General features: G+C 41.1%; 3 protein-coding genes across 3 annotated transcripts; all 3 read left to right on the forward strand.

Annotated features, from left to right (window-relative positions):
- Positions 1–398: 398 nt before the first annotated feature.
- shprh (SNF2 histone linker PHD RING helicase) lies at positions 399–11,204 on the forward strand. Its single transcript, XM_026339348.1, has 30 exons — positions 399–532; positions 1,188–1,781; positions 2,041–2,170; positions 2,297–2,521; positions 2,605–2,683; positions 2,853–3,003; positions 3,178–3,280; positions 3,370–3,629; positions 3,718–4,371; positions 4,493–4,744; positions 4,888–4,966; positions 5,075–5,238; positions 5,414–5,670; positions 5,919–6,040; positions 6,293–6,381; positions 6,524–6,616; positions 6,728–6,835; positions 6,934–7,076; positions 7,165–7,338; positions 7,460–7,522; positions 7,599–7,824; positions 7,957–8,094; positions 8,437–8,538; positions 8,660–8,731; positions 8,899–9,087; positions 9,214–9,306; positions 9,404–9,490; positions 9,740–9,918; positions 10,309–10,389; positions 10,471–11,204. The coding sequence occupies exons 2-30, from the start codon at positions 1,197–1,199 to the stop codon at positions 10,565–10,567; spliced, it is 4,995 nt and encodes a 1,664-aa protein (XP_026195133.1). The 5' UTR covers positions 399–532; positions 1,188–1,196; the 3' UTR covers positions 10,568–11,204.
- A 3,683-nt stretch (positions 11,205–14,887) lies between these two features.
- On the forward strand, positions 14,888–17,325 carry si:dkeyp-110a12.4 (pancreatic secretory granule membrane major glycoprotein GP2). Its single transcript, XM_026339474.1, has 6 exons — positions 14,888–15,275; positions 15,355–15,490; positions 15,858–15,952; positions 16,493–16,661; positions 16,885–16,999; positions 17,138–17,325. The coding sequence occupies exons 1-6, from the start codon at positions 15,136–15,138 to the stop codon at positions 17,311–17,313; spliced, it is 831 nt and encodes a 276-aa protein (XP_026195259.1). The 5' UTR covers positions 14,888–15,135; the 3' UTR covers positions 17,314–17,325.
- Positions 17,326–17,976: 651 nt separating this feature from the next.
- On the forward strand, positions 17,977–23,700 carry fbxo30a (F-box protein 30a). The gene is made up of 3 exons (XM_026339407.1): positions 17,977–18,151; positions 19,034–21,081; positions 21,178–23,700. The coding sequence occupies exons 2-3, from the start codon at positions 19,096–19,098 to the stop codon at positions 21,379–21,381; spliced, it is 2,190 nt and encodes a 729-aa protein (XP_026195192.1). The 5' UTR covers positions 17,977–18,151; positions 19,034–19,095; the 3' UTR covers positions 21,382–23,700.
- The last annotated feature ends 123 nt before the right edge of the window (positions 23,701–23,823 follow it).

Raw genomic sequence — 23,823 nt, forward strand, 5'->3', positions numbered from 1 at the left:
TGATCTATATAAACATTAGTAGCCTATATACACTTTTTTTCAAATATTTTTTTGTAGTTACATATAGCGGATTGAAACAAAACACAACACAATGTATGAAAATTTCACAAACCCACACTGGACACTAGACACTTATAATTACTGATGTATGTGTAACAAGGAAAAGTAATAAGAAAGGGACAGTTTGATCTTTGGTCTCTGTAGTATATGAACAGACATTCTGGTTAAATAAAGGTTGAATACATTTTAAAAAATGATAGAGTTCAATTTAACCACTGTCCAATTATTAAACGCTGCTGATTTGCGATAAAATAAAATAAAAATAGTTCGAACTAATGAAGGGCTTTTATTTTCTAAAACTTTTCGCAGCGCTGACGTCACTTCCTGTATTTAAACATGGCGGCCACCAACAGTGAAGTCTCCAAATGAAGTGTTTTGATGCATTTTAGCGTCATTTTCAGGAGCTCCTGCAACATGGGACGACTTCTGGTGCAGCGATAGAAACCAGATCGGTTTGTGGGAGACACGAAAAGTAAACGTGCTTGTTTTCTGTTTTAAATTTCCTGTAATATCCGGACGATAAATTACAGAGCGTGTTTTCATTGTGTAACACTGTTAGTAAACAGCAGCAAGTAAAGAAAGAAAGTCTGTTTCAGAACAGTAAACAGCGACTTGTTGGTCGATAAATAAATAAACAGACACGTTTTGCTTTCGAGCAGCTGAATTATGAGATTATGAGAAGGAAACATCGTTTATTAAATGAGTTGCTGACTATTTATTACACTAAGTCTAAGACTGGAACCTGAGGTGTGGATCACAAATATTTTTCTTTATGCTAAGTGACTAAAAACCAACATGTAGGCACCTCTAATGTATATAAGATATGATAATACTGTATTAATGTAATTATGCTACCACTATACTAAATATAAGGCACCATTTAAAGAATAAAGCAGATGATGTAAAAGAAATATTAAGCATATAGAAGTGGAGCTACTAGCTAGCTAAAAGACTGTTTTTATATTAGTCTGGATATGTTAAACATCAATATATAGACGATTTCCCTTAATTATTAATTATTTGACATCATTTTACATTTTGTCCTAACAAATGGGGAGAGACTTGTTTTTAAATTTTTAAACTGCAGTAATAATGAATATATATTTATATCTTTTAATTCCTTGTAGGCCTTAACCATGAGTAGCCGCAGAAAGAAGGCCCCTCCGGTGAGGGTTGATGAAGATGAAAAGAAGAAGTTGAACTGGAACATGCTGGATGATCGCAGGAACGAGTTGATCCAGGAGAATGATGATCAGACACCAACTTGCTCCTTTCTTTCAATCGACCCCACTCCCAGCAGCTCCTTAATTCCAACTGCAGAGGACATTACAGAGACCACTTGCGTCACTTTTACAGAGGAGCTCCCCTCTACGTCGGCAGAAAGCACTGCCTCCTCAGCCTCCCTGTCACTGACTGTTGTGCCGTCTTTGAAGCTGGGCCACATCTGGAAGGCGCTCATTGGGGAGTTCAGCATTCGACCGGCTTACCTCCCACATGACTGTGAACAGAAAGCATTTACGCTCCACAGAATCGGTGAGCAACTCTGCCTCACTTACAGCAGCTGTGATGAGAGCACGGGAAGCCTGATGCAGTGGAAGCCTGATGAGGACACCTACACAGCGGAGTGCAGCCTCAGTCGAATCCCTCTGGATGAGCTCGACTGGCTGCAGAAGAGGCGGGTGGTGCAGCTCTGCCATGAGGCAAAAGAGGAGTCAGTCAAGGTACTAATGCAATAAGCCTTTTAATTGTCATACACATAAAACTAAACTGTTATATTCATCTTTGATTCCTCATGTTGTTGTTTTCTTTTCATTATCATGCACTGTGTTCATTTTTTGGGGGGTTTATGTTGCCTGTTCTGGGACAATAAAGATGAGGGAGTGGAAAACCTACCTCTAAAGCTGAGATGATGAAGTTGTCTGGTTCAAAATGATAAATAAAAAATGTCATACATTACTTTGGCTTGTCTGCTTTTGGCAGGTGGGGATATACTTGCTGGAAACTGGGCTTGGTAAGCCAGAGTTCCTCAGCGAGGGAAGTGTTCGACTGAAAAAAGCAAATCAACTAATGCAAAAGTTAATGGAATATTTCTATGATTTTATTATCCCTGGTAAGTGTCAGGTCCTTAAAGCCTCACTATTAAATTTAAATGTAAAACATCATGTGGCTTTCTACAAACCACTTTTACACTACACAACATTAAGACATTGATTCATCTGCTGTATTTTTCATGTAGAAGTTGTGGAGAATGATGAGGACGACTGTGACACCGATTTGGAGAGGCAAAACGTCGAGGAGCTCTATGATTATGTCAGGCATCTGCACCAGAGGGATAGCCAGGAGGTGACCTATGGCGTCCAGCACAAGGGCCTTATTCCTGTTCTCAGACCCTATCAGAGCCAAGCTGTCAACTGGATGCTGAGGAGAGAAAAATACAGAAATACAGAAATCTCATCAAAAGGTGAATATCTTGTTTGTTGAGTACAGCTGAGAGTTTCTTTGCTGAGCATATAAACTATAATGGGATTTTAAATTTCTTTACAGACCAGTCAATGCACTTCCTCTGGCGGGAGTTGGTTACTTTGTGTGGAAAGAAGTTGTTTTACAACCCTTTTACTGGCTGGTAAGAACTCGAACCACCTTGTGTTAGTTGGTTAGGTCGTTCAAATACAGAAACATACACAAAATACCATGTCTTTTAGTAATTAGGATAAATCAGTCACTTTGTAGTTGTATACACTAGTTTGTAGTGATACATAAATGATTTTCTGCATGTTACTGTTCTTTTTCAGCTTAATTCGAGAATTTCCACTGGCTGGCATCGAGTGGCCTGGCGGTATCCTGGCTGATGAGATGGGGCTTGGAAAGACAGTGGAAGTTCTGGCTCTTATTCTGTTTCACACCCGCCAGGACCTGGAGCGGGAGGCCCTCACGCTGCCTGTGGTGAGTCTACTGCTATAAATCTTCCCCTCCTTTTCTTTCTCTTTACACCCTATGTGTTCCTAAAGTAATAACACAATAAAAAATTATTCTGATCAAATTCTGAACAAACATAAAAACCTCACAGTGCTAGTGGAACCCTAATGACCTCTAATGACCTCTTCTTCTTTTTTGCAGGGAAAATCTGTGAATTACTTTGTTCCTCCTCCTCCACTAGAAAGAAAGAATGTAATGTGCTGCAAGTCTGAAGCTCAGCCTAAAATTAAAGTGTCCTACCCAAGTATGTCCCTCCTGGTTGTCTGAGACATCACAGCTTTTTACTGCTTTTCCGTTTGATTCAGATTTTTCTACGTGTTTATTTTTCTGCAGCTGTGCGTGTCATGCTGCTCACTGCAATAAAAGAGATGAGATCTGGGAAAGGAGCGTCAGTCAACGCCATCTTCACTTATATCCGTGCCACTTATGGGTATGACCTCCTAAAGAACCGCAACCACATCAGGAAGACGCTGGCGAAGCTGGTCGATGAAGGCCTGGTTGACCGAGTAAAAGGTCGTGGCTTGGCTGGGTCGTTCAAGCTGGGGAAGAACTACAAAGAAACAAAGAAGACATTAACAGGAGCGTCCAAGTCTGTAAGAATAAATGTGTCTAAGATTAATATTTTATGTTGCTAATGTTCACTAGCTCTAACCTCAGATTTTCTGTTTTTTCTGTTCTTAGAATTCAAAAAACACAGAAAGCACACCCAGGAAAATATTTCAGAGACGGGCCAAAGAGAAGGCTGAGGCAGCTCTTCAAAACTCTCTTACAGAAGATCAAATAGATCTGAGCTGCCCCAAATCTGACTGTCCCCTACCAGAGGAAACAGAAACAAAAAATGAATCAGATGAAAGTGTGAATGAGAAAGCAGATCTGTGCGTTGCCATGACAGACACCTCCATGAAGTCCATACAGGTGTCCCAGGATCAAGGTGAGTCAGATACAGCAGAGATTCTCATGACGGTTGATCCACCTGAAGACAGGGAAGGTGGTCCTCAGCTTGATGCACAGCAGGAGACGGAAACGCCCACCAGGGCGTCTGTGGTCCCTTTCAACACCCCAGACTACAGATTTGAGTGCATCTGCGGTGAACTGGGCATTATTGACTACAAGGCTCGTGTGCAGTGTATGAACTGCCAGCTGTGGCAGCATGCAGACTGTGTTAACTACAAAGAGGAAAGTCTTGAAACTACACCTTTCTACTGCCCTCACTGCCTAGTGGCCATGAAACCCGTCTCCACTGGCGCCACCCTCATCATCTCCCCCAGCTCCATTTGCCATCAGTGGGTGGAGGAGATCAACCGACACATAAGGTCGTCCTCACTCCGAGTGCTGGTAAGAACATAGATGGATCTCTGGTACATGTCACTTCACACAAAGATGCTAAATTTGAAAATGTTTCTGCATAATGCTGCTAAACTATAAAGCTTAAATAAAATAATAAATTTCATCTTAGGTTTATCAGGGTGTGAAGAAACATGGATTCATCCAGCCACACATGCTCGCTGAGCAGGACGTGGTCATCACCACCTACGATGTTCTGCGATCAGAGCTCAACTATGTCGACATTCCCCACAGTAACAGCAAAGACGGACGACGCTTCCGCAACCAGAAGCGCTACATGGCCATTCCCAGCCCTCTGGTGGCTGTGGAGTGGTGGCGCATCTGTTTGGACGAGGCTCAGATGGTTGAATGTCCCACAGCGAAGGTGAGTTGGAAAGAATCCAGCTATAACTTTATTTCTGTATTAGAGTATCATGATATAAGAATTGGATACATTTGATTAATAACTGAATGTTTGCACGTGTTGTTTTTAACACTTTGTGAATTTTCCTGTTTTCGTGCTATCAGGCTGCAGAAATGGCTCTACGTCTTGCATCTGTCAACCGCTGGTGTGTGAGTGGCACTCCTGTCCAGAGAGGCTTAGAAGGTAATACTAAGAAAAGAAGAACAAATATCCCTGAATAGTTATTTAAACCTGTTTTAGACAAAAAAAGACAAAATGTTCTTTTTTAAACTGATTTTGTTCTCTGCATAGATCTATATGGTCTCGTACTTTTCTTGGGAGCTGACCCATACTGGGTGAAACACTGGTGGGACCAGCTGCTTTATCGGCCTTATCGGCGTGGAAACACAGAACCTCTGTACAATGTAATCGCTCAAATATTATGGCGATCAGCTAAAAAAGATGTAATTGATCAGGTATGACTGTGAAAGTTCACAATTTTTCTTTGTTTTATACTTGCGTCTCAAACTTTATCCTAAAGAAAATTATCTTCCTGAAATACTGTGAAAGTTTTAAAGATATTTCGGGTTTTGTGTTAATTTAGCAGACACACTGTTGATGGTCAGATTTCCTTCTGTTCCTCTTTTATAGATCCAGATTCCACCTCAGACAGAGGAAGTGCACTGGCTGCACTTCTCCCCCGTCGAGGGTCACTTCTACCACCGTCAGCACGAGGTCTGCTCTCAGGATGCTCTGGTCAAGCTCAGGAAAATTTCCGATTGGAGCCTGAAGCTTGGCAGCCTCGACCGCCGCACCGTCCACACCATCCTGTCCCCGCTGCTGAGGCTGCGCCAGGCCTGCTGCCATCCACAAGCTGTGAGGGGGGAGTTCCTGCCTCTGCAGAAAAGGTAGATGACACTTGGTATTCTGTTTTCAAGGAGCTCACTGGAGATGAGAGGTCTTTTTCTGGAGGCAGCTGCACCAAGTAATTAACAATGTTGGATTAAATAGAGTATCACAGGATTAGTAAGGGTAGTAGACTGCAGCAACGTTTTGTCAGCTATACAGCGTGCTGTTGTGTTTATTTAAAGCTGACCCATTCTATGTGATTTGGTTTGGAGTGTTTGTTAATTGGGTTTGTTTGTCCCCTCCCCAGCACCATGACAATGGAGGAGCTCCTGAAGTTCCTGCAGAAGAAATGTCGAGTGGAGTGTGAAGAAGCTCACAGACAATTGGTGTGTGCTCTCAATGGCCTGGCTGGAATCCACATCATCAGAGGTATAAACCCCCACTTCTGTGCTTGTTCTCCTTTTGCTCCCAGTTTCCCATGGGAATCAATTCAAACAAAACACACAAGCCATGATCTCATCTTTGTGTCTCCCAGTATGTTTTCAGATGTTTTGTTACACGTCTGTTACAGGTCTATCTATATGGTGTTCAAGTGTTCTGAGGTGGCATGTCTCATTAAGTCTACATGTCGCAGGCATATTGAGTGTCACTAATGATTAGTGTTTCATTTGCCACCTGCAGGAGAGTTTGTAGAGGCAGTAGAGATGTATAGAGAAGTGCTTCGTTCATCGGAGGAGCACAAAGACCGACTGAAAACAGATTCATTACAAGTATGTGGCCTCTTCCCATTCATATGTTTTTAATGTGTAACATTTGTAATAGAATTTAATTAAAAAAAAAGGAAACTAAATCAAATTAAATTAAAATGTTAGAAAAAATTCTGGTAACATTTTTAATGTTATGGTGAAATAGAGGCTTCATGCTACCCACAATCTGATGGAGCTGCTGAGTGCAAAGCATCCTGGGATACCTCCTACGTTGAGAGATGACCGATTAAGTGATGAGGTAATTTAAAAATATATTTTAGACACTACAGATTTAATGAAGTTATCAAATTTTTGAGAATCCCCATGGCGACTGCATTTCATTTTTCTCTCTACCTCTGTATCTCCTCAGGCGGAGCAGCTGCGACAGCACTACATGACCAAATACGACTCAGAGGTGGCGGACGCCCGTCAGGCTCTGCAGCCGGTGTTACAGAACATCAAAGAGCTAAAGCGCAAAGTGAGAAACTTCTTTGCATTTGAATCTGTGCAGATTTGATCAGATGAAATAATTAATAAGCTGTTACATCACACAATGGTCTAACTTTGTTTCTGAAGGTTAATCTGAACTCTCCCTGGTGGCTGGATGTGATCCAGAGGGCCATCCGCTGCTCCACCGATGACGATTTGGTGTCGCGTGTCAAAAATGAGCTGACATCCAGCGACAAACAACAAGCACACAAGCTCTCGATGGCTGACAAGTAAACCATTTACAATATATAACATATAATATAATAATATATAACAACCCTCATACAGATGTTCTAAGTGCAAATGTGTGTCCTGCAGGTTCCGTGATGCTTGTGGTCTACAGTTCCTGCTCACCACACAAATGCAAGACCTGATGAAATCACAAAAGACTGTCCAAGGTGCAGTGAAGAGTCTTGAAGGTCCAGCTTCACAGAAAGTAATAGATGAGGTCACCATTTGTCACCTCAGGCCTATGAGACTGCCCCTCAATAAGTAAGTCTCAGTCTCAGTCATTTAAAGTCTTATTATCACTCACACTTATCACAAATTTTTTAAACTTTTTAAATTGGGATTATTTAGTTTTATAACTAGTTAAATTTTTTTCTCATTCCAGTTGCGTTTTTTGCAAAGCAGATGAACTTTTCACGGATTATGAGTCCAAACTGTTTTCTCACACGTAAGTAAAGCAATAATTTACCGGTCAGACTTTTAATCATATTCAATGGAAACATGATAAAAAAAATCCCTCACAGGGTGAAGGGTCAGACAGCCATTTTTGAAGAAATGATTGAGGATGAAGAGGGACTGGTGGATGACCGTCTCCCCACCACCAGCCGAGGTCTGTGGGCAGCCAGTGAGACCGAGCGCACTTTGAAAGCCATCTTGTCCTTTGCAAAAGTTAAACGCATGGACTCGGAGCTAGTGGAGGAGGGCAACACTTTCATGGAGCTGTTTGAGAACTGGAAGAAGGAGTACAAGGTTGCTGCATGTACTTGTACTCTTTAAAAAAAAAAAAAAAGCTATAAACCCCTGTGCTGCATATTTAAACTACAGCACAGGTATTAGGTAAACAGATTGGAATCAAAAAGCTCTCCTCACCTCTCTCCTCAGGTGCTCCACGAGTACTGGATGGTGCTGCGGAATCATGTATCAGCCATCGATGAGCTTGGTATGGCTACAGAGAGGCTACGTGTGCGTCTGCCTGACGAGCCGAAGCCCAAACTGCTGCACATCATTGAGCCACATGAGGTGAACTAAAGACAACAATGGAGTGTTTAACAGTTTAACCAGGGAAATCTATGAGAAAAAAAGAAGGAGACAGAAATATTGTGTTATAAGAGCTATAAGATCATTAAAAGTGCAAGAGTGACTTAATTTACCTTTTAAAACTAATCATAATGTACAATATCACTTTTCACTAATTTGTGCTACAGTGAATAAAAAATATCAATTATCTTTAAAACCTGATACACTTACAAGTAGCTGATATCACCAGCTGCCACAAATCTAAAATCTTTGACAGTGTTAAGTTTTGCGTTGCTGTTTTTATTGCATTCTTGACCCCTGGCCCCTGGTTGTTTTTGTGCTCAGGTGGAGCAGAACAGAGTCAAGCTTTTAAACGACCAGGCAGTCGCCAAGTCTCAGCTCCAAAAGAAGCTTGGTCAGTTCCTGTATCTGACAAATCTAGAGAAGGTAATGTGATATTTAATATTAACTACAAAGTACACAAATGCTTGTCAGGCTGCTTTCGAGACTTAATCTCAAAGAGTGTGGTGTTATCTCACTTAAAAGAAAATCAATGCCTTTGTTTCAGTCCCAGGACAAGTCTACCGGAGGGCTGAACCCAGAGCCGTGCCCCATCTGTGCCCGGCCCCTGGGACAGGAGGTGAGCATTGTTTAACTGTGAAAAAGAACTTCTCATGACCGCTCTCAAGCAGTCCTGCTACTTGTGTTATTTTTTTTTACCCTTTTTATATCTAGATAAAGTAGCATCAACCATCAGTCGTGTCTTCTTTTATAATAGTCATCTCTCATCTTCCTTCTCTTTTCCAGTGGGCAGTACTGACATGTGGCCACTGCTTCTGTAACGAGTGCATTGCTATTATCGTGGAGCAGTACAGTGTCGGCTCAAGGCGGCGTGCCATCAAGTGTGCCATCTGTAGGCAGACCACGTCCCACACAGAGATTTCCTACGTCTTCACCACACAATCGTCCAGTCAGGACCAGGAAATCCCAGTCAAGGTCAGTCAGCGTCTCCATCTTAATGTAATACAGGCTCACGTGTGCATTTGGTGATGGTCAGAATTAACACAGCCTTGTTTATTAATTAACACAGTAGTCTAACATTTCTTTTTTTGTCTTTGTCAGGGAAGCCACTCAACCAAAGTGGAGGCAGTGGTGAGAACACTGAAGAAGATTCAAGTGACCGACCCCGGGGCCAAGTGTCTCGTCTTCTCTACGGTAACTGTAAACAATCCCTGCCCTGTAAGATAGGGATTTATTTGGTGATATTGAGTTTGGATCTGACCCAGTTGGATTCCTTTTCTTTCACACACAGTGGCAGAGCGTCCTGGACATCATTGCTAAGGCCTTGTTTGACAACAACATGGAGTTCTCACAAATCAATGGGATTCACAGATTCCAGGTTTGAATTTGCATTGACACAAAAATCCAGATGCTCACACCCCCCCCAAAACACTGAATTTTAGTGTTTAATCTTGGAACTTAATGACAACACATCCAGTATTGATGTAAAACCAAAATAAAATCAGCTAAAACGCTCAGAGCTACATTTTAGATCAGTGTATTAAAACAATAATCACAAATGTTACAACCCTTGGTATCACTTGACCAGATGTAACTCTAATTTGTTCATTATGGTATAAAATTCCAGGAGAACCTGAGCTCTTTCAAATACGAAGAGAAGATCAACATTCTGCTTCTTCCGCTTCACACGGGCTCCAACGGCCTGAACATCATTGAAGCGACTCACGTGCTGCTGGTCGAACCAATCCTCAACCCAGCTCACGAGCTGCAGGCCATTGGCAGGGTGCACCGGATTGGCCAAACCAAGTAAGAAGCAGGACAATGTGCTACTTTTACACAGAATAAACAAACTAGATATAATGTGTTAATTAGTGAACTTTTATAAAGTTCTGCTAGATCCATAGTTACCTTTGGACAGAGTTAGGCTGTTCTTCCCTAATCTAACAGGTGGGTTTGTTAATATTTAGAGGGCAAACTTGGATTGGTATTGATTTTCCTCACATAACTCTCAGCAGCAAAACATATATTTTTCAAATTGACAAATTCTCATAACATTGTTAAAAATATAAGTTTAGATAGTGCAGACCTTCGTCAGAGCTGCACAATACTAAGAGTAGCATTTGCACTCAGAAACTCACATGCAAGCGCCCCTACTGTTTCGTATGTCCAGTCTTATTTCTGTTCTCTTTCCACCAGGCCAACATTTGTTCACAGATTCCTCATTAAATCCACTATTGAAGAGAGAATGCAGGCGATGCTGAAGACTGCAGAGAAAAGGTAATGACGGAAAATTACATTTGTGTTTAAGACTCGTTTATTTAAAGTGCCTTACTTTTAAATCCATTTATTTAATTCTAGTCACACCAGCACAACCATGAAGCACTCGGAGGCTGCCGTGCTGACTGTAGCGGACCTGGCAGATCTGTTCACTGAAGACACTGAACCTCTAGAGTGAATCTGAACAATGGCTTTAAAAAAAAACAGGCAGAGATTAGCTGACACTAAACACAGGGGAGATAGAAGTGCTCTGATTTTGCACATTCCATTTTTTTTACTCAAATATCCAGATTTCCAAAAAGATATTTTAGCAAATGAAGAACAATAGATGTGTTTCTTAACTGTGTTCAAAGTCAAATTTGTGTATTTAGGTCTGTTATTGTTGTAACGCACTGATTCAGTAACTACTTCAGCTGTTTAATATAATTATATGCATTTATATGCAGCCTCAATGATGTAATACACGTGAAAATTGAGCAGTTCAGACACTGAACACTGTATTCTTACAAATTTCAGGAATTAATAATCTGTTCACAGCAGGGTATTGACCCGTCAAGTCTTTTTGTCTGGTGCTCATATATTCTATGTAGTAAAAATTCAAGCAGAAAGGAAGTCAGTAATCTTTACTCGCTTGCTCATTTTTACCTCTTTACAATAATTTATGCTAAGTCTGCTGCAACTGTGCCGCTGTGTCCTGTTTGCAAGACAAAAAAAGCAGAAGATTCAGCCTCTCGGAAACTCATCTTGTAAATTAAACTCATAAAACTCATTGCAGCAATTATGTCATCTTTTTCTTAAATTGCCACTTACAAATTGTCTGGACAAGGTTAACGGATATATGGCGGTTTTATTAGGCTTGCTTGTTCCAAAGCTTTTTAAAATGTAATAACAATAATCTTAACTTTCTTGTGTTTGCCTGCAGTATTTTATGGCCTGTTCCACCGCACACACACATTCAACACACTTTGGTATTGTTGTGAATTGCCCTTGACTCGTAATGAGTTTCTTTTTTCCTGACTGACTGGGATTCCCGCACTAGTAAAGATTTTAAAATGTCCAGACAAAAGATGCAGACAACAAAGAGTGCTAACTCTGTACTGTTGTCTCTTTGCATGGTTACCAGAGGTCTTGTTGCTCCCTGTAGTAAGAAAGGTGTTTACTAAGAGGACATCACCACAGTAGGCGGTAACATACGTGTTACCTTGGACTCCCCTCTGTTCCCCCTATTCATGTGCGGAATCTCATTGTTGGTGGGGACATCATTCAAGCTGGTGTTTTAAGGCTGGAAGGAGGTTCCCACTTCATTAGAGCTGTGTTCTGAGGGTTGGAGTAAGAGAGGGGTACTACGTCTTGTGGTGACAGCAAGCTGTGGTGAATAGTCCCCCAGAAGATTCACAGAGTTTCGGGGAAGGGGCCAAAAGGCAGTGGAGTGTCTCAGCTAAGAGAAACCAGAGGGAAGGTCCTTGGAAGATGGCACCTGTGAGTTTGGTTTTTGCCTGGTTACTGTTCACTGTAAGGATGGTCACCTTGGCGGTCAATCAGGAGCATGAGGAGGAGAGTGAACTCACACCACACGTCACACCAGCGGGTATGAAATGCCAAGGGTTAAACAGACAAGGGTAACCTTTAAGAAGTTATTAGGAGTCATTTTTCATATTGACAACTAGTGGTTCACCACAGGATTCCCTGGCTGCAAGAGCTTTGTTTCAAGAAAAGCAAAATCTAGAGTGATTTTACTAGTTACTCGCTCTACAGCAGCAGTTTGATATGATTGACATCACACATTTAGTAGTGGTTGAAGAAGCAATGCTAGACTCAAGATGCTCAACAAAAAGGGCTGCTAAAATATTAATGGCCAAATGAACACCTGGTATATAATGTAAAAGTACTTATTGTGCAGCAGAACGTTATTATATATTGTATTTTTTCATTATATTATATTATATATTATATATTATATTATTTTTTTCATTATCATTTACTGCTGTTGCGGGTCAAGGTTATTGTGTAGCTTAATGTGGAAATCTTAATTTGAAAGATAATATGTCAACAAGGTAAAATGCATATTTCACAAAAATGTAGTAGACAATAGAAAACAGTAAATATGTTTTTAAAAGTATACTTAACCAACTAGTTATCTGTGGCTAAACTTTGTACAATATATAGATTGTCTGACTTAAAATAACAATGATATGCAGCACATTATAAATATTAGACTATCTGAACTGAAATGTTTAATCAGTTTTTATCTTCTTTGCCTTAGAGCTAAATGAAACTGTCATTTGTACCAACGACCACATGGAAGTTATTATTCCCAGTGCCTTTTTCCTCGACAAAGTGCCTCCCGTTTATGTGAGTCAAGAAAACTAACTATTTTCAGAAACACTGATTCTCTTCATGCTTTTACTGTGTGATTTTGCTCTTTAGTTGAATTTTTTTTTGTTTCCTTTGTTTAGGTGTGGGATTTGCATTTAAATGATCCAGAGTGCCGCGGTGTTGAGGTTGGAGATGACTATGTTTTCAGCATAAAGACAAATCTCTCTGACTGTGGAACGATAATGGTATGACACTAATGAGAATCATTTTATTTAAAGTGTGTTTTAGAGTATCAGAGCATGTGTGCAGGAATTAAGAATCTAACAAATCAAACATTGCACGTGAACTCAACAATTCCTCACAAAGAAGGGACACATCAGCTTAAGCCAGTATAAAGACTAACTGCACTTGGTATCTTCATCATAATAAATTATATTTTACGATGTCTACGGTTGTTGTGGGAACTAGCTGCCCAATCAGGATCTTTTCAGCACCAAAAAAGGAGCTACGTGATACAGTTTATTGCACATTACAGTGAAAATCATTGGGATATTTTAAGGCCAGACAGCACGTTCCTCTGCAGTTACGTAGAAGTGGACGGAGACTTTCTGTGTTGAGATGGGGAGTTTGCAATTAGCTCTTAGCAAGTATAATAGGAAGGGCAGAGAAAGGCGCATAGTCTGAGCCCAGACAGAGAGGAGCTCATAGAAAAGATGGGGGAGTGTCGTATATGTCAAGAAAGAACGCCGGCATTGTTTCTTTTCCCTATAACAACTCAGGAACTTATTCAAATCAGCAATGGCATCATGAATGGCCTTGTAGTCCTAAATTATCAGGATTTACATGGAAATTATGATTATTTGTTGGAGTTCACTGAATGGAAAGGCTATAAATCATTGGCCAACAAGCTCTCAGATTATTTTAATCCAGCCACTCTCATGGATTCAGGCTTTGCTGAGGTTTAAATCCCCACTTCAGCACACAAGTGTATTTGAATGGCTTGCTTGGAATGCACAAAGGGTTTTCTTGTAAAGCAAGAAAAAGGTTAACACAGTTTTCACCAGAGAGGAAATCTTCCAGTTCTCCACCTCAGCAGTTTTACAAGACTTTAGCCTGGTGGCTGAGGAAAGAAGGCCTCCTCTGGATCAGACGGCGGTTGCTAATGGAGAAGAATGTCAAAGCTGTCACTCTTTCTTTCACCTTGAACTTTTGAAACCCCAGTGCCACTGAAGAAATGACTGAATTGTTGGGTTTGAAGGTCATTTTCACTAAAAGATGACGTCCTTGCTTGCGTTTCGGTGATTATTCTTTATTTATGGTACACACAGCCTTTGAATTAACAAGGGACAAGTGCAAAAACCAGTGGGGGTCTGTTGTGAAACAGTGAAGACCTGTTACTTGCTGTAACTTTCTGTCTGTGGTGCTCATGGTCGTACTTGAGTGTTGACCAAGAGCTGTGCAGCAAGAGAGCTTGCAGCAATTCATCCTGCTCCGTGACCACAGAGGCCACACTCCAACAGGGGCCCAGACAAACCTTGAATTCAACCTTTTCACTCGTCCTCATTTTATGGTTTTGCCTGCATCATTTTCTAACAAATGAATATTGAATAGCATCACTCACAACTAGAGTATGTGAGAGGATGAAAAGGTCCAGTGACTTCAATGTAAACTCTGCAGTTAGAGGGTGCTGCATAGTAGTACTTATAACTATGCTATACACAAGTTAATCAGCAATAACTTCAGACATTTTGTGATCAATTATAGGAAATAATGTGCTGTCAAATCAGCTTTAATGTAACGATTATCTGCGTTTCATTATGTAACGGGATTGATTGATTATCTTTAGCTTCTATCATGTCAGAAGAGATTTGAAGTAGTCAGCTGGAGCTTTAGTATATTATGATTTGAGACATGCAAAATAAAATATAAAGTAGAAGAAGGCTAGTGGAAGATGAAATCAATATCTAGTTTAAGTGCTGCAGTGCAGGTGAACGTCCCTGCACTGTTCAATTATCAGGACCCACTGTCCAGTTAGCTTACTCTCATAGGAAGTGTGAAAAGACATTAATATTTAATATCAAATCCAGATTTAAGTTGAAGTAAAGCCACGAGGTAAATGAGTGCAGTTCAGGGTCAGTGGGTTGCCAGAATTGCTGGGCTGCCTGAGGTTTTCACCGTCTAAATTAAATGAGCAGTGTAAACAGAGAAGCCCTCTTGACATAATCAACCATTAACCCCATAGTTCTCTCAACATCCATGCCAAATATATGTGTGGTTCTCATCCAAAACAGCAGAAATTAATGTATTATCTTGCGTGCGTGCGGGCCAAAAGTAGAATCAAATGTCATAAATCTTAATTGATTATCTTTCCACTGACCTTTAAATTTGTTTGTCATGTTCTATCCTTAGGCCTCAGATGATTCACACATCATGTTCATAAACACCATCCACAACAACGATTCAGATGTTATAACAAGAAACTACATTAATATAACATTTGTGTGCCGTTACCCCATCAACTACATGGTTCAGCAGCCTAATGGTGAAAACATGATTAGAGTGGACGTCAGGTAAGTGTCTGTTTTTGTACATAATAGCTTCATCTGACATTAAAATTGTCGTTAACGTCCATTAATCTTTATTTTACAGAACTATTACTCTGAATACAGAGGATGGAAACTTTTCAGTGTCAATGTTACTGTACAAAGATGAAGCGTTTGAGGACAGATGGACCACAGTGCCATCCCTGACACTGGATGATAACATCTTTGTTAAAGTTTTCATGGTAAATCTTGGGGCCAGGGTTTTATCCTAGTCAGACTTTAGTTGTATATTATTACACTATTCCACAGTAGTTTGTGTTTTGAAACATTTTGTAATACTAAGACATGTCAGAGGAAAAAACATTAAAGCATTTCAAGTATTCTTACTATTGACAGCTATTTTTGGATGGGGTTAAATGTTAATACAATATGTTGTGTTGCAGAGTATTCCAAGAAATCCAACACCCCACCTACGACCAGATTATCATTTTAGTGCTCCTCCTCTCTTCCATGTTGTTTTAGCGTCTCGGTACAGCTGTTGTTTACTCACTATGAATCAGCATTTGTACAGATTGACTTGTGTGTCACTCAACCCTGTGTGTTTCATAGATACCGGCTCACCTGACGCTGCGTATGGAGAGATGCTGGGCTACACCCACCAGTGATCCATACAGCAATATACAGTACACCTTCATCAGGGACAGGTCTGTCTTAGGACTGTTTAAACAAACTTTTAGCATCTTGTGTGAATACAGTACAGCCTGTTTTGAAACTCGCCTGGCTGTGGCTGTGTTATTTCACCACACTTGCAAACAGCTCTAAGCCCTCTTACAGGAGAGCTGTTGAAATCTGAAATAAGAGAATTTGTTGCTTAGAGAGCTGGCCAGACAACAACGCTCAGAGCCTGGTCACGTGACTCCTGTCTGAGAGGCCACATGCGTTTCAGGTCAACAGCTGTGCATGCCCTTGACAACCAGGCAGTATTTGGTACTGTTAGCAACAGCAGAGCAATGAAATGCACAATGATTTCACAATGCCCGAGAGAAAGGAAAAAACTCAAACAAGTCTGCCTCTTATTGTGTTCAATCACTCCAGTTAATGTTTACTGTTCTTGCTATGCCACTACGCAGTCAATAAAGAGTTAAAATATGTGCCTTCTATTTCTTAAGTACAACATTTCATTCTAGGTTACTAGAATGAAATGTACCACCTGCATCACTCCTGTGTCTCCCTCTTTCTCTCAGCTGCCCCGTGTTGTCAAACGAACAGACCCTGAGTGTGCTGAAGAACGGTCAAGGTCCACAGGCCACGTTCAGGATACAAATGTTCAAGTTTGTAGGCAGCTCATACACCAATGTCTTCCTCCACTGCAACGTCCAGATCTGCCACAACGCCCCAGGGCTGTGCCAGCCCGTGAGTCAGCTCATGCAGCACTTCTCAGTAGGCAAAAGCCAGTTCAGACAAGCATGTTAGTCTGCTATATGTGCAGCTTGAGCCCTTAATATAGATCAGTCAGCACAGAATAAGTTTCAGGCTGCTGCATATCAGCTACCAGTTAAAACTCCCTGCTTTTAAATGTACACTGATTGACACTGAGGTTTACTGCATCTCTGTTTCGTTTATATTTCCCAAACAGAACTGTTCTGGTGAAGATGTTTTAATGAGGACACGAAGAGACATTCCTGTGTCACATACAGTGTCTTATGGACCCATCAGACGACTATTAAGTGATAATGAAAAGCCCAGTCTAAGTATGTTTTTACCTTTCATACTTCTCTATATATTAATCAGAGAGCTCTGACTTTTAAATAATAAAATCTTAAGGATTCAAGTTACCGAGAACAATACAATTGCACAGTGTGGTTCCACCTGTATCCTTTTCCTTGTAGATGCAGGTGGAGCTCCCTCTGTGGAGACATTTGTCCTCGGAGGGCTGCTGGTTGTCCTGCTGCTTTTCACAGGGGTGTTTGGGAGGCTGTGGCTTCGCTCCAGACGTTTCTACCCAGCCCGGGAGGCACAACTTACTCTGTCCAACATCCACCACATCTCTGAAGTGGCCTCGTGAATCAGGCGCTTTTCTGAGCAGACATATGGACAAACTAACACACACATGTACAAATACACTCATGTGATATGTGATAATAATGCATAGCCATGTGTTTGTCTTTGTTGAAGTTGTTGATTTGTAGGAAATCAATTTAATAAATGTCTCCATCATGTGTCGTTGCCGTTTTTCCCCAATTGAGAAAAAAAACTTAGATATAGTTAATTATACTTAAGTATTTCTAAGGTATGCTCGTTTATTTCCATTTTAAAGGGAACTGGTTTTACACCATCACACTACATCTACAGTGATTTACAGTCTGAAAATTTCCATACAAAAATATACAGCCAGGTTTGAAAGCTATGAAACAGTGCAGGTGGAGTACCTGCACAACTAAATAGTTGCAGGGTTCACCTGATAAAATCCTGCATAGTGGTACAGATGTTTTAATCTTAATCGAGTTGTGCTTGTTCCAGATATTTTGGGTATAAAAACTGAACATTGTTGCCCATATTTAGTGTGCATTAAAAGCTTTTCATGGCTGATTTTGTCCTCAGGGTTTTTCCCCAGTCGGTCTATTTCAGTGCCCTCTGCGACGTCTGCGTCCCAAATAGGAGACGCCGGTTACGTGATGACGCAGCACGGTGACGTCCCACTCCGGGATCAACACAAACCGACCGACTCACAGCGGCGAAGGACTCAACACCCGGAGCAGCAGTCACAGCCAGCTCAGTTTATAAGACGATTTGGACACATTAACACTGTGAGATGAGTATGTAGCAGTAGTTTTCTGTGGTGCTGGTGTCAACGGAGCTCATATCACTAAAGACTTGTCAATAAAAAAGACGCCGTAACTCCGGTAAGCAGTTTCCAGAAGCTACCAGCTAGCTAGGCTAACGAAGTGTAGCTGCCAATGCTAACTGTCTGGCCATGTTGTTGGTGCTCTTTTGTTTAACTTAACAAAGTTTTGTGGCTTGTCAGTTAAGTCGTTCCTGTTGCACAGTTATCTTGAAAACAATTAGTTTTATTATTAGACAGATAGTGGGGTTGTTAGTGGTGCCTAGACTACAGTTAGTTATAATTACCAGAGCCGGCTCCTGTTGTGTTTTTAGCTCTTTGCTAACCTGCCAGCTATTCTTGCGTAATTTAACTAGCTAGTAGGTGCTTGTTATGGCTTTAGAGTGTAACACTGTGGTTTTTGCATTTGCAGCATTGTTGTGTAAATGTATTATTAGGTGTTCCTTAAGCCATCATTCATTATCCCACAAATCCCTTCACACAAGCAACTACCCCGCAAGCCTGAGGCCAACGATTCAGTGGTATTTAAATGGTGGGTCTGTTGTGGCTGCCAAGCTAACAGATTGAATAAAAGTAGAAATTCTTCATTAGAATTTGTCTGACTTGTTACCAGACTCCATGAATTAACGACACCCCTCAGAGCCTTGGGTTTGCTCTGAACTCTGAGAAGAACTGGTGTCCCCATGAAACTTAAGAGGGGTGTTGTGAAATGTTGCTGGACAACATAAAGATTTAGTAAACATGCAGAGAGAGAGAGCATGTGCGAGACCAGGTTACAGGATACTTTAAGGGTATGGCACCCTGCGTGTGCTGCATCAGAAGGTCACATTAACGTAACCCCAGAATGCTTGGTTTAAGTAGACTGCTCCATACTCCCATAGAAACTTTGTTATTGTGACATGTTTGTCTCTTAAGCTAATATTTTTTGCTGACTTTGTTTCAGAGTTGAACACTGCACCCAGTTTCCTTGTCAGAGCCAGCTGGGCAAGGAGCAAAACAATAAAAATGGAGAATCTGCACCCCCATTGCCTTAAATGCATCAACAGAAGATGCATGGTAAGACCAGAGACGGGCGTTTCCTGTGACCTCATCGGGTGTCCCCTTGTCTGCGGGGCAGTTTTTCACTCATGCAAACTAGAAGAACATCGTCTGCTGTGTCCATATGAACGACTGCCTTGCCTAAACAGTGGGTTTGGCTGCCCTTTCACAATTGCAAGAATCAAGATGGCACAACATCTTGAGACCTGCCCAGCAAGTATAGTATGTTGTACTATGGAGTGGAACCGCTGGCCTGTGAGCTATGCTGATCGCAAGTCTTATGAAAACTTGAGCAAAGACTTTGATGAGGTGGAGCAGCTAGACATGGCCCTTGCTCTGCAGGATCAGAGGATGTTGTTAGAGTCACTGAAAGTTACAACCACCGTGTCAAAGAATGGAGATAAGGAAGTGGATGAAAGTGATAAGATGGCCACAGCATCAAGTTTACCAGACAGCATGTTAAGCAATTGTACAGTGGAAATGGAGGAAGAGTCCTATAATGAGCTCTATAGAGCCTCAGTGGAGACGAGCAGAAGCTTAGCAGCGGCCTTGGATATCCTCACTAATGTTGATGCAATTGTTGGGAATTTAAATGGGGAAAATACCGATAAGAATAGAGTTATCCACAATGGAGAAAATGGTCATGGTTGCAATGGTTATGTGGCTGAAGGTGGGAAGAATGTAGATATGCAAGAAAGTGACTCTGATTCAGAGTGTGAGCTCGGAGCAGTAGGTGGAGTGGACTGTGCAGTGGCAGCAGATGGAGAAGACGATGGTATTAACTGGGCAGAAGAACATGATTTTGTTGAATTGTTTTTTGAAGAGAAGGAGGATATTATTGAGGAGCCAATAAATAATTCCAACCTTGTCTGGCCAGAGGTGCCTCAAAATTACATGCCTGTTGTAGCACTGGAGCCTCCTGTGCCTCAACCAGCACCACTATCACCTCCAATGCCATTCCTGCTATCTGATCACGTGCGAAATAACTTCCTGCAACACTTACCCACTGAACTCAGGTATAGATGGTTAGACCGTAAACTACAGAATGTAGAAGTCCTTAGAGGCATAAGTATGTTTACATTTAATGGACGTCGGGCTCTGCTGTCAGACCCGTACTTGTTTCGGGCAAAGATGGAGGATAAGGCTGTAGACACATCTGACCTGGAGGTAGCAGATGACCCCATGGGCCTCCATGGCATCGATCTCATCACTGCAGCTTTGCTTTTTTGCCTGGGTGACTCTCCAGGTGGCAGAGGGATTTCAGACAGCAGGTTTGTCGATGGCTACCACATTGACTTTGGTACTCAGACATTCTCCTTTCCTTCAGCCATTCTTGCAACCAACACCATGGTGGGGGACATTGCTTCGGCCTCAGCCTGTGATCACGCCAGCCCTCAGCTTTCAAACCCCAGCCCCTTCCACACACTCAGGCTAGACCTTGTGCTCGAATGTGTAGCTCGATATCAAACCAAGCAGCGCTCCATGTTCACTTTTGTGTGTGGGCAGTTGTTCCGGCGGGATGAGTTCTCGTCTCATTTCAAAAATGTTCACGGGGATATTCACGCTGGACTCAATGGCTGGATGGAGCAACGCTGCCCCTTGGCCTATTATGGCTGCACCTACTCCCAGAGGCGATTCTGCCCATCTGTACAGGGCTTCAGGATCATACACGATAGACACCTAGGCTCCTTTGGGGTCCAGCCCGGTCTACCCTCAAAAAGAAACTCTTGCCGCTTTGGGTCTAAGCGTGATCAGTTTAGTAGTCTTCCATTTGAAGTATTACAACATGTAGCAAGTTTCCTGGATAGCTTCAGCTTATGCCAGCTGTCCAGAGTCTCCCGCACTATGAGGGATGTGTGTGCCAGTCTGCTCCAGATGCGTGGCATGGTCGTCCTGCTGTGGGAGAAGAAACCCGGTGCAGATGGCTCTCCTTCGTGGCAGATCACAGATAAGGTTAGTGTGTCGCTTTTAATAACACATTTTCACTTGCTTATGTGTGGTAACAAGATCAATCTGAAATAATGTATCGATTCTCTAATTGTCCTTTAGGTGTGGCGCTTCAGCACAGCTTTCGGTACAGTGAACGAGTGGAAGTTTGCGAATATCGCCAGCATGGCCGACCACCTTAAGAAGTGCAAGTTCAATACAATTGCTCGACGGGAAGAGGCCATTCCTTTGCCATGCATGTGTTTCACCAGAGAGCTCACAAAAGAGGGGAGGTGTTTACGTTCAGTTCTCAAACCAGTAGCATAAGCGATGAAGAAGACATCTTTTGGACATTTTCGAGACTATCACAACTCAAATACACATATTTTCCTCCAGTGTTTACAGACACTTCTTCCAGCCTCAAAAAGATAGAAAAACTCTGATTGGATGTTATAAACTGTTGGCTGGTCTTTGCTTCACAGTGGGAAAAATATCTACACTCCTATTCATAAGACAAGGCCAGTAATGAGCTGATTTATATCTCATTAGATGTTGATGTGTTGAAATCACAGTAAATTACATTGCTAGCCTTCTATTTTCTACTCTGATGGATCTATTAATATTATTGAACTGAAGCTGTATCATGATCTACTCAAACAACACGTAAATAATCAGATGTTTTGTTGTAGATTTTTTTTATTTTTATATCAAAAAGTCAGTACTGTGTTACATTGGAGGAAAGAGTAGAGCCTTAACTTATGAAACACTTGATTTTATTGTCATAAGGTTGTTCTGAGCATCTCAGTGATATTACTCTACTGTTTATAGCTGGATCAGCTTACCGGTGTCTTGCGTGATTTTATCTTCCCCTGACACCTAGAGTGACCATAGTATTGAATGGCTTTCATTTTAAGACTGACCAAACATCTGTGTTAGCTGTGCACATTATGTGCCATTTTACAGGATAACTATCACTATAGGTGTTGATTTCTGTTCAACACCATGGCACCATCATTTTGTTTGTGTGTGTTGTGACACATTAACAAAGATGGTCTGTTTTGCTCTTCTTTCATGTCTGACTAATGGGCTGACGTGTTAGTCACAGTGAGAGATAATATAACACTATTCACCAGCCAAATAGCAATACATTTTTAACTGTGGTTGGCTCGTGGTTTCTACCTTCTACCAGCTCCTTCGATGAGTAAACATCAACTGTTTGTTAGGTTCTTTTCTCTCCAAAAACTAAATGTAGCCAGAAAATAATGAATGTACTCACCGAATACAAGAATCCATCAGTGTCTGTGGTGAGTGAGCAGGATGTTTGGTTTCCTTCGCTCCATGTCAGACCTCATAAAAACCTGCAGGTCAGGTGTTTAGAAATAGAACATGAGCACATTTCCCTCCAGCACCAAGTTATGTTTTACCACTTACTATTTATCAGGTTTGTATTTTTTTGGCACTACATGACCACTGTGATCACGTTATTGGTGTCTCAGGGTTGTAGCATGTAGCTTTGTCTTGCAGTAGAAGCTACTTGATTATTGTAGGGTCTTAGAACAGGTGGCTGTACCACTCAGTATTATCATAACATAACAGTGTGTCTTGCAGTGCAGCACTAACAAATGACATGTTTTCACATTTTTCATCCATTAGCATTGTTCATAACTGGCAACATGCTGCTGTTCCTTGTAAAATGGAGTGGTCAGGCTTGTTGAGTATTTTGTTTTTGTTATATTTGTGTTTTTGATTAAGAAATTAGATCTATCAACACATGACTTGCAATATATAGCAACATGGAATGAAAGATTGGTTGAAAACGTCACAGTAAAGTAAGCTACTTGTTACTGGTAAGAGAACGTTGATTTGATTCATTTAAATAAAATTGTGTGTTTTTGTTTTTAAATTTTTGAAGTTTGATGCAAATCCAAAGTACACATGTCTGAAATCATCTTTTTATTATAACATATCCCATCTGTTTTCTACTGGTACATTTATTTGGAAAGAAATATATTTGAATTCTTAATTTACACGGCAAAGTATGTAGTGTAAGTTTCAGATTGCGATGTTGAGGGGTGTAGTAGCAAGAGTTGTACAGTACACTCCCTCAAATTCTGCACGTGAGTTTAATGTCTTTGGAAATTGTATTGGTCAGTCCAGTTGCAAACTCTTTTGTACAGTTTACTTCTCAGGCACAATGCATCAGTTTAGCACATTTTCATTTGAGTTGTTACCGTTTTGAAATCTTGTATAATGATTAATTTAATCCAGATCTGCTTGCATGCCTCATTCTTCAGTTTTTAACCTTTTTCATTTGATAAAGTGGAATAGGGGACCTGAGCATTAACTTAGTGTGTTGCTCTAGAGCAGTTCATACAGTTTTTTTTTTTTAGTTTTTGCTTTGTGTTGTCTATTTAATTTTAAATGGATAAATTTGCCATTTTGCCAAGTAGTCTACACTCAAGTGTAGCAAATGAAGCCTTGTGCAAAGCGTATTAGTCTTAACAAGCTTTGCACACTGGGATTGGGCAGTTTATCCCCTTCTTCCTGACAAATCACCTCAAGCTCTGCCAGGTTGGACGGCAATCACCTCACAGATGTTATATGGAGTTTAAATCTGTGCTTTGGTTGAGCCGCTTGGACGTTGTTTTCCCAAAGCTGCTCCAGCTTTGTCTCCATACAGTTTCTTGGATATTGTTTATTTTTCAAACAAACAGTGTGAATTTTGGGACATTATATAGACAGAAGTATCAAAAAACCCATATTTCCTTT

The sequence above is a fragment of the Anabas testudineus genome, chromosome 22, assembly GCF_900324465.2.
Source record: "Anabas testudineus chromosome 22, fAnaTes1.2, whole genome shotgun sequence".
NCBI lineage: Eukaryota > Metazoa > Chordata > Actinopteri > Anabantiformes > Anabantidae > Anabas > Anabas testudineus.

What these genes read in the sequence shown, in the direction of transcription:
- shprh (XM_026339348.1), top strand. Translation starts at nt 1,197, where the DNA reads ATGAGTAGCCGCAGAAAGAAGGCCCCTCCGGTGAGGGTTGATGAAGAT. An exon ending in CAAAAGAGGAGTCAGTCAAG is followed by an intron (nt 1,782 to 2,040) that starts GTACTAATGCAA and finishes TGCTTTTGGCAG; the next exon opens with GTGGGGATATACTTGCTGGA. An exon ending in ATGAGACTGCCCCTCAATAA is followed by an intron (nt 7,339 to 7,459) that starts GTAAGTCTCAGT and finishes TTCTCATTCCAG; the next exon opens with TTGCGTTTTTTGCAAAGCAG.
- si:dkeyp-110a12.4 (XM_026339474.1), top strand. Translation starts at nt 15,136, where the DNA reads ATGTTCATAAACACCATCCACAACAACGATTCAGATGTTATAACAAGA. An exon ending in ATGATTAGAGTGGACGTCAG is followed by an intron (nt 15,276 to 15,354) that starts GTAAGTGTCTGT and finishes TTTATTTTACAG; the next exon opens with AACTATTACTCTGAATACAG. An exon ending in TACACCTTCATCAGGGACAG is followed by an intron (nt 15,953 to 16,492) that starts GTCTGTCTTAGG and finishes TCTTTCTCTCAG; the next exon opens with CTGCCCCGTGTTGTCAAACG.
- fbxo30a (XM_026339407.1), top strand. Translation starts at nt 19,096, where the DNA reads ATGGAGAATCTGCACCCCCATTGCCTTAAATGCATCAACAGAAGATGC. An exon ending in CGTGGCAGATCACAGATAAG is followed by an intron (nt 21,082 to 21,177) that starts GTTAGTGTGTCG and finishes ATTGTCCTTTAG; the next exon opens with GTGTGGCGCTTCAGCACAGC.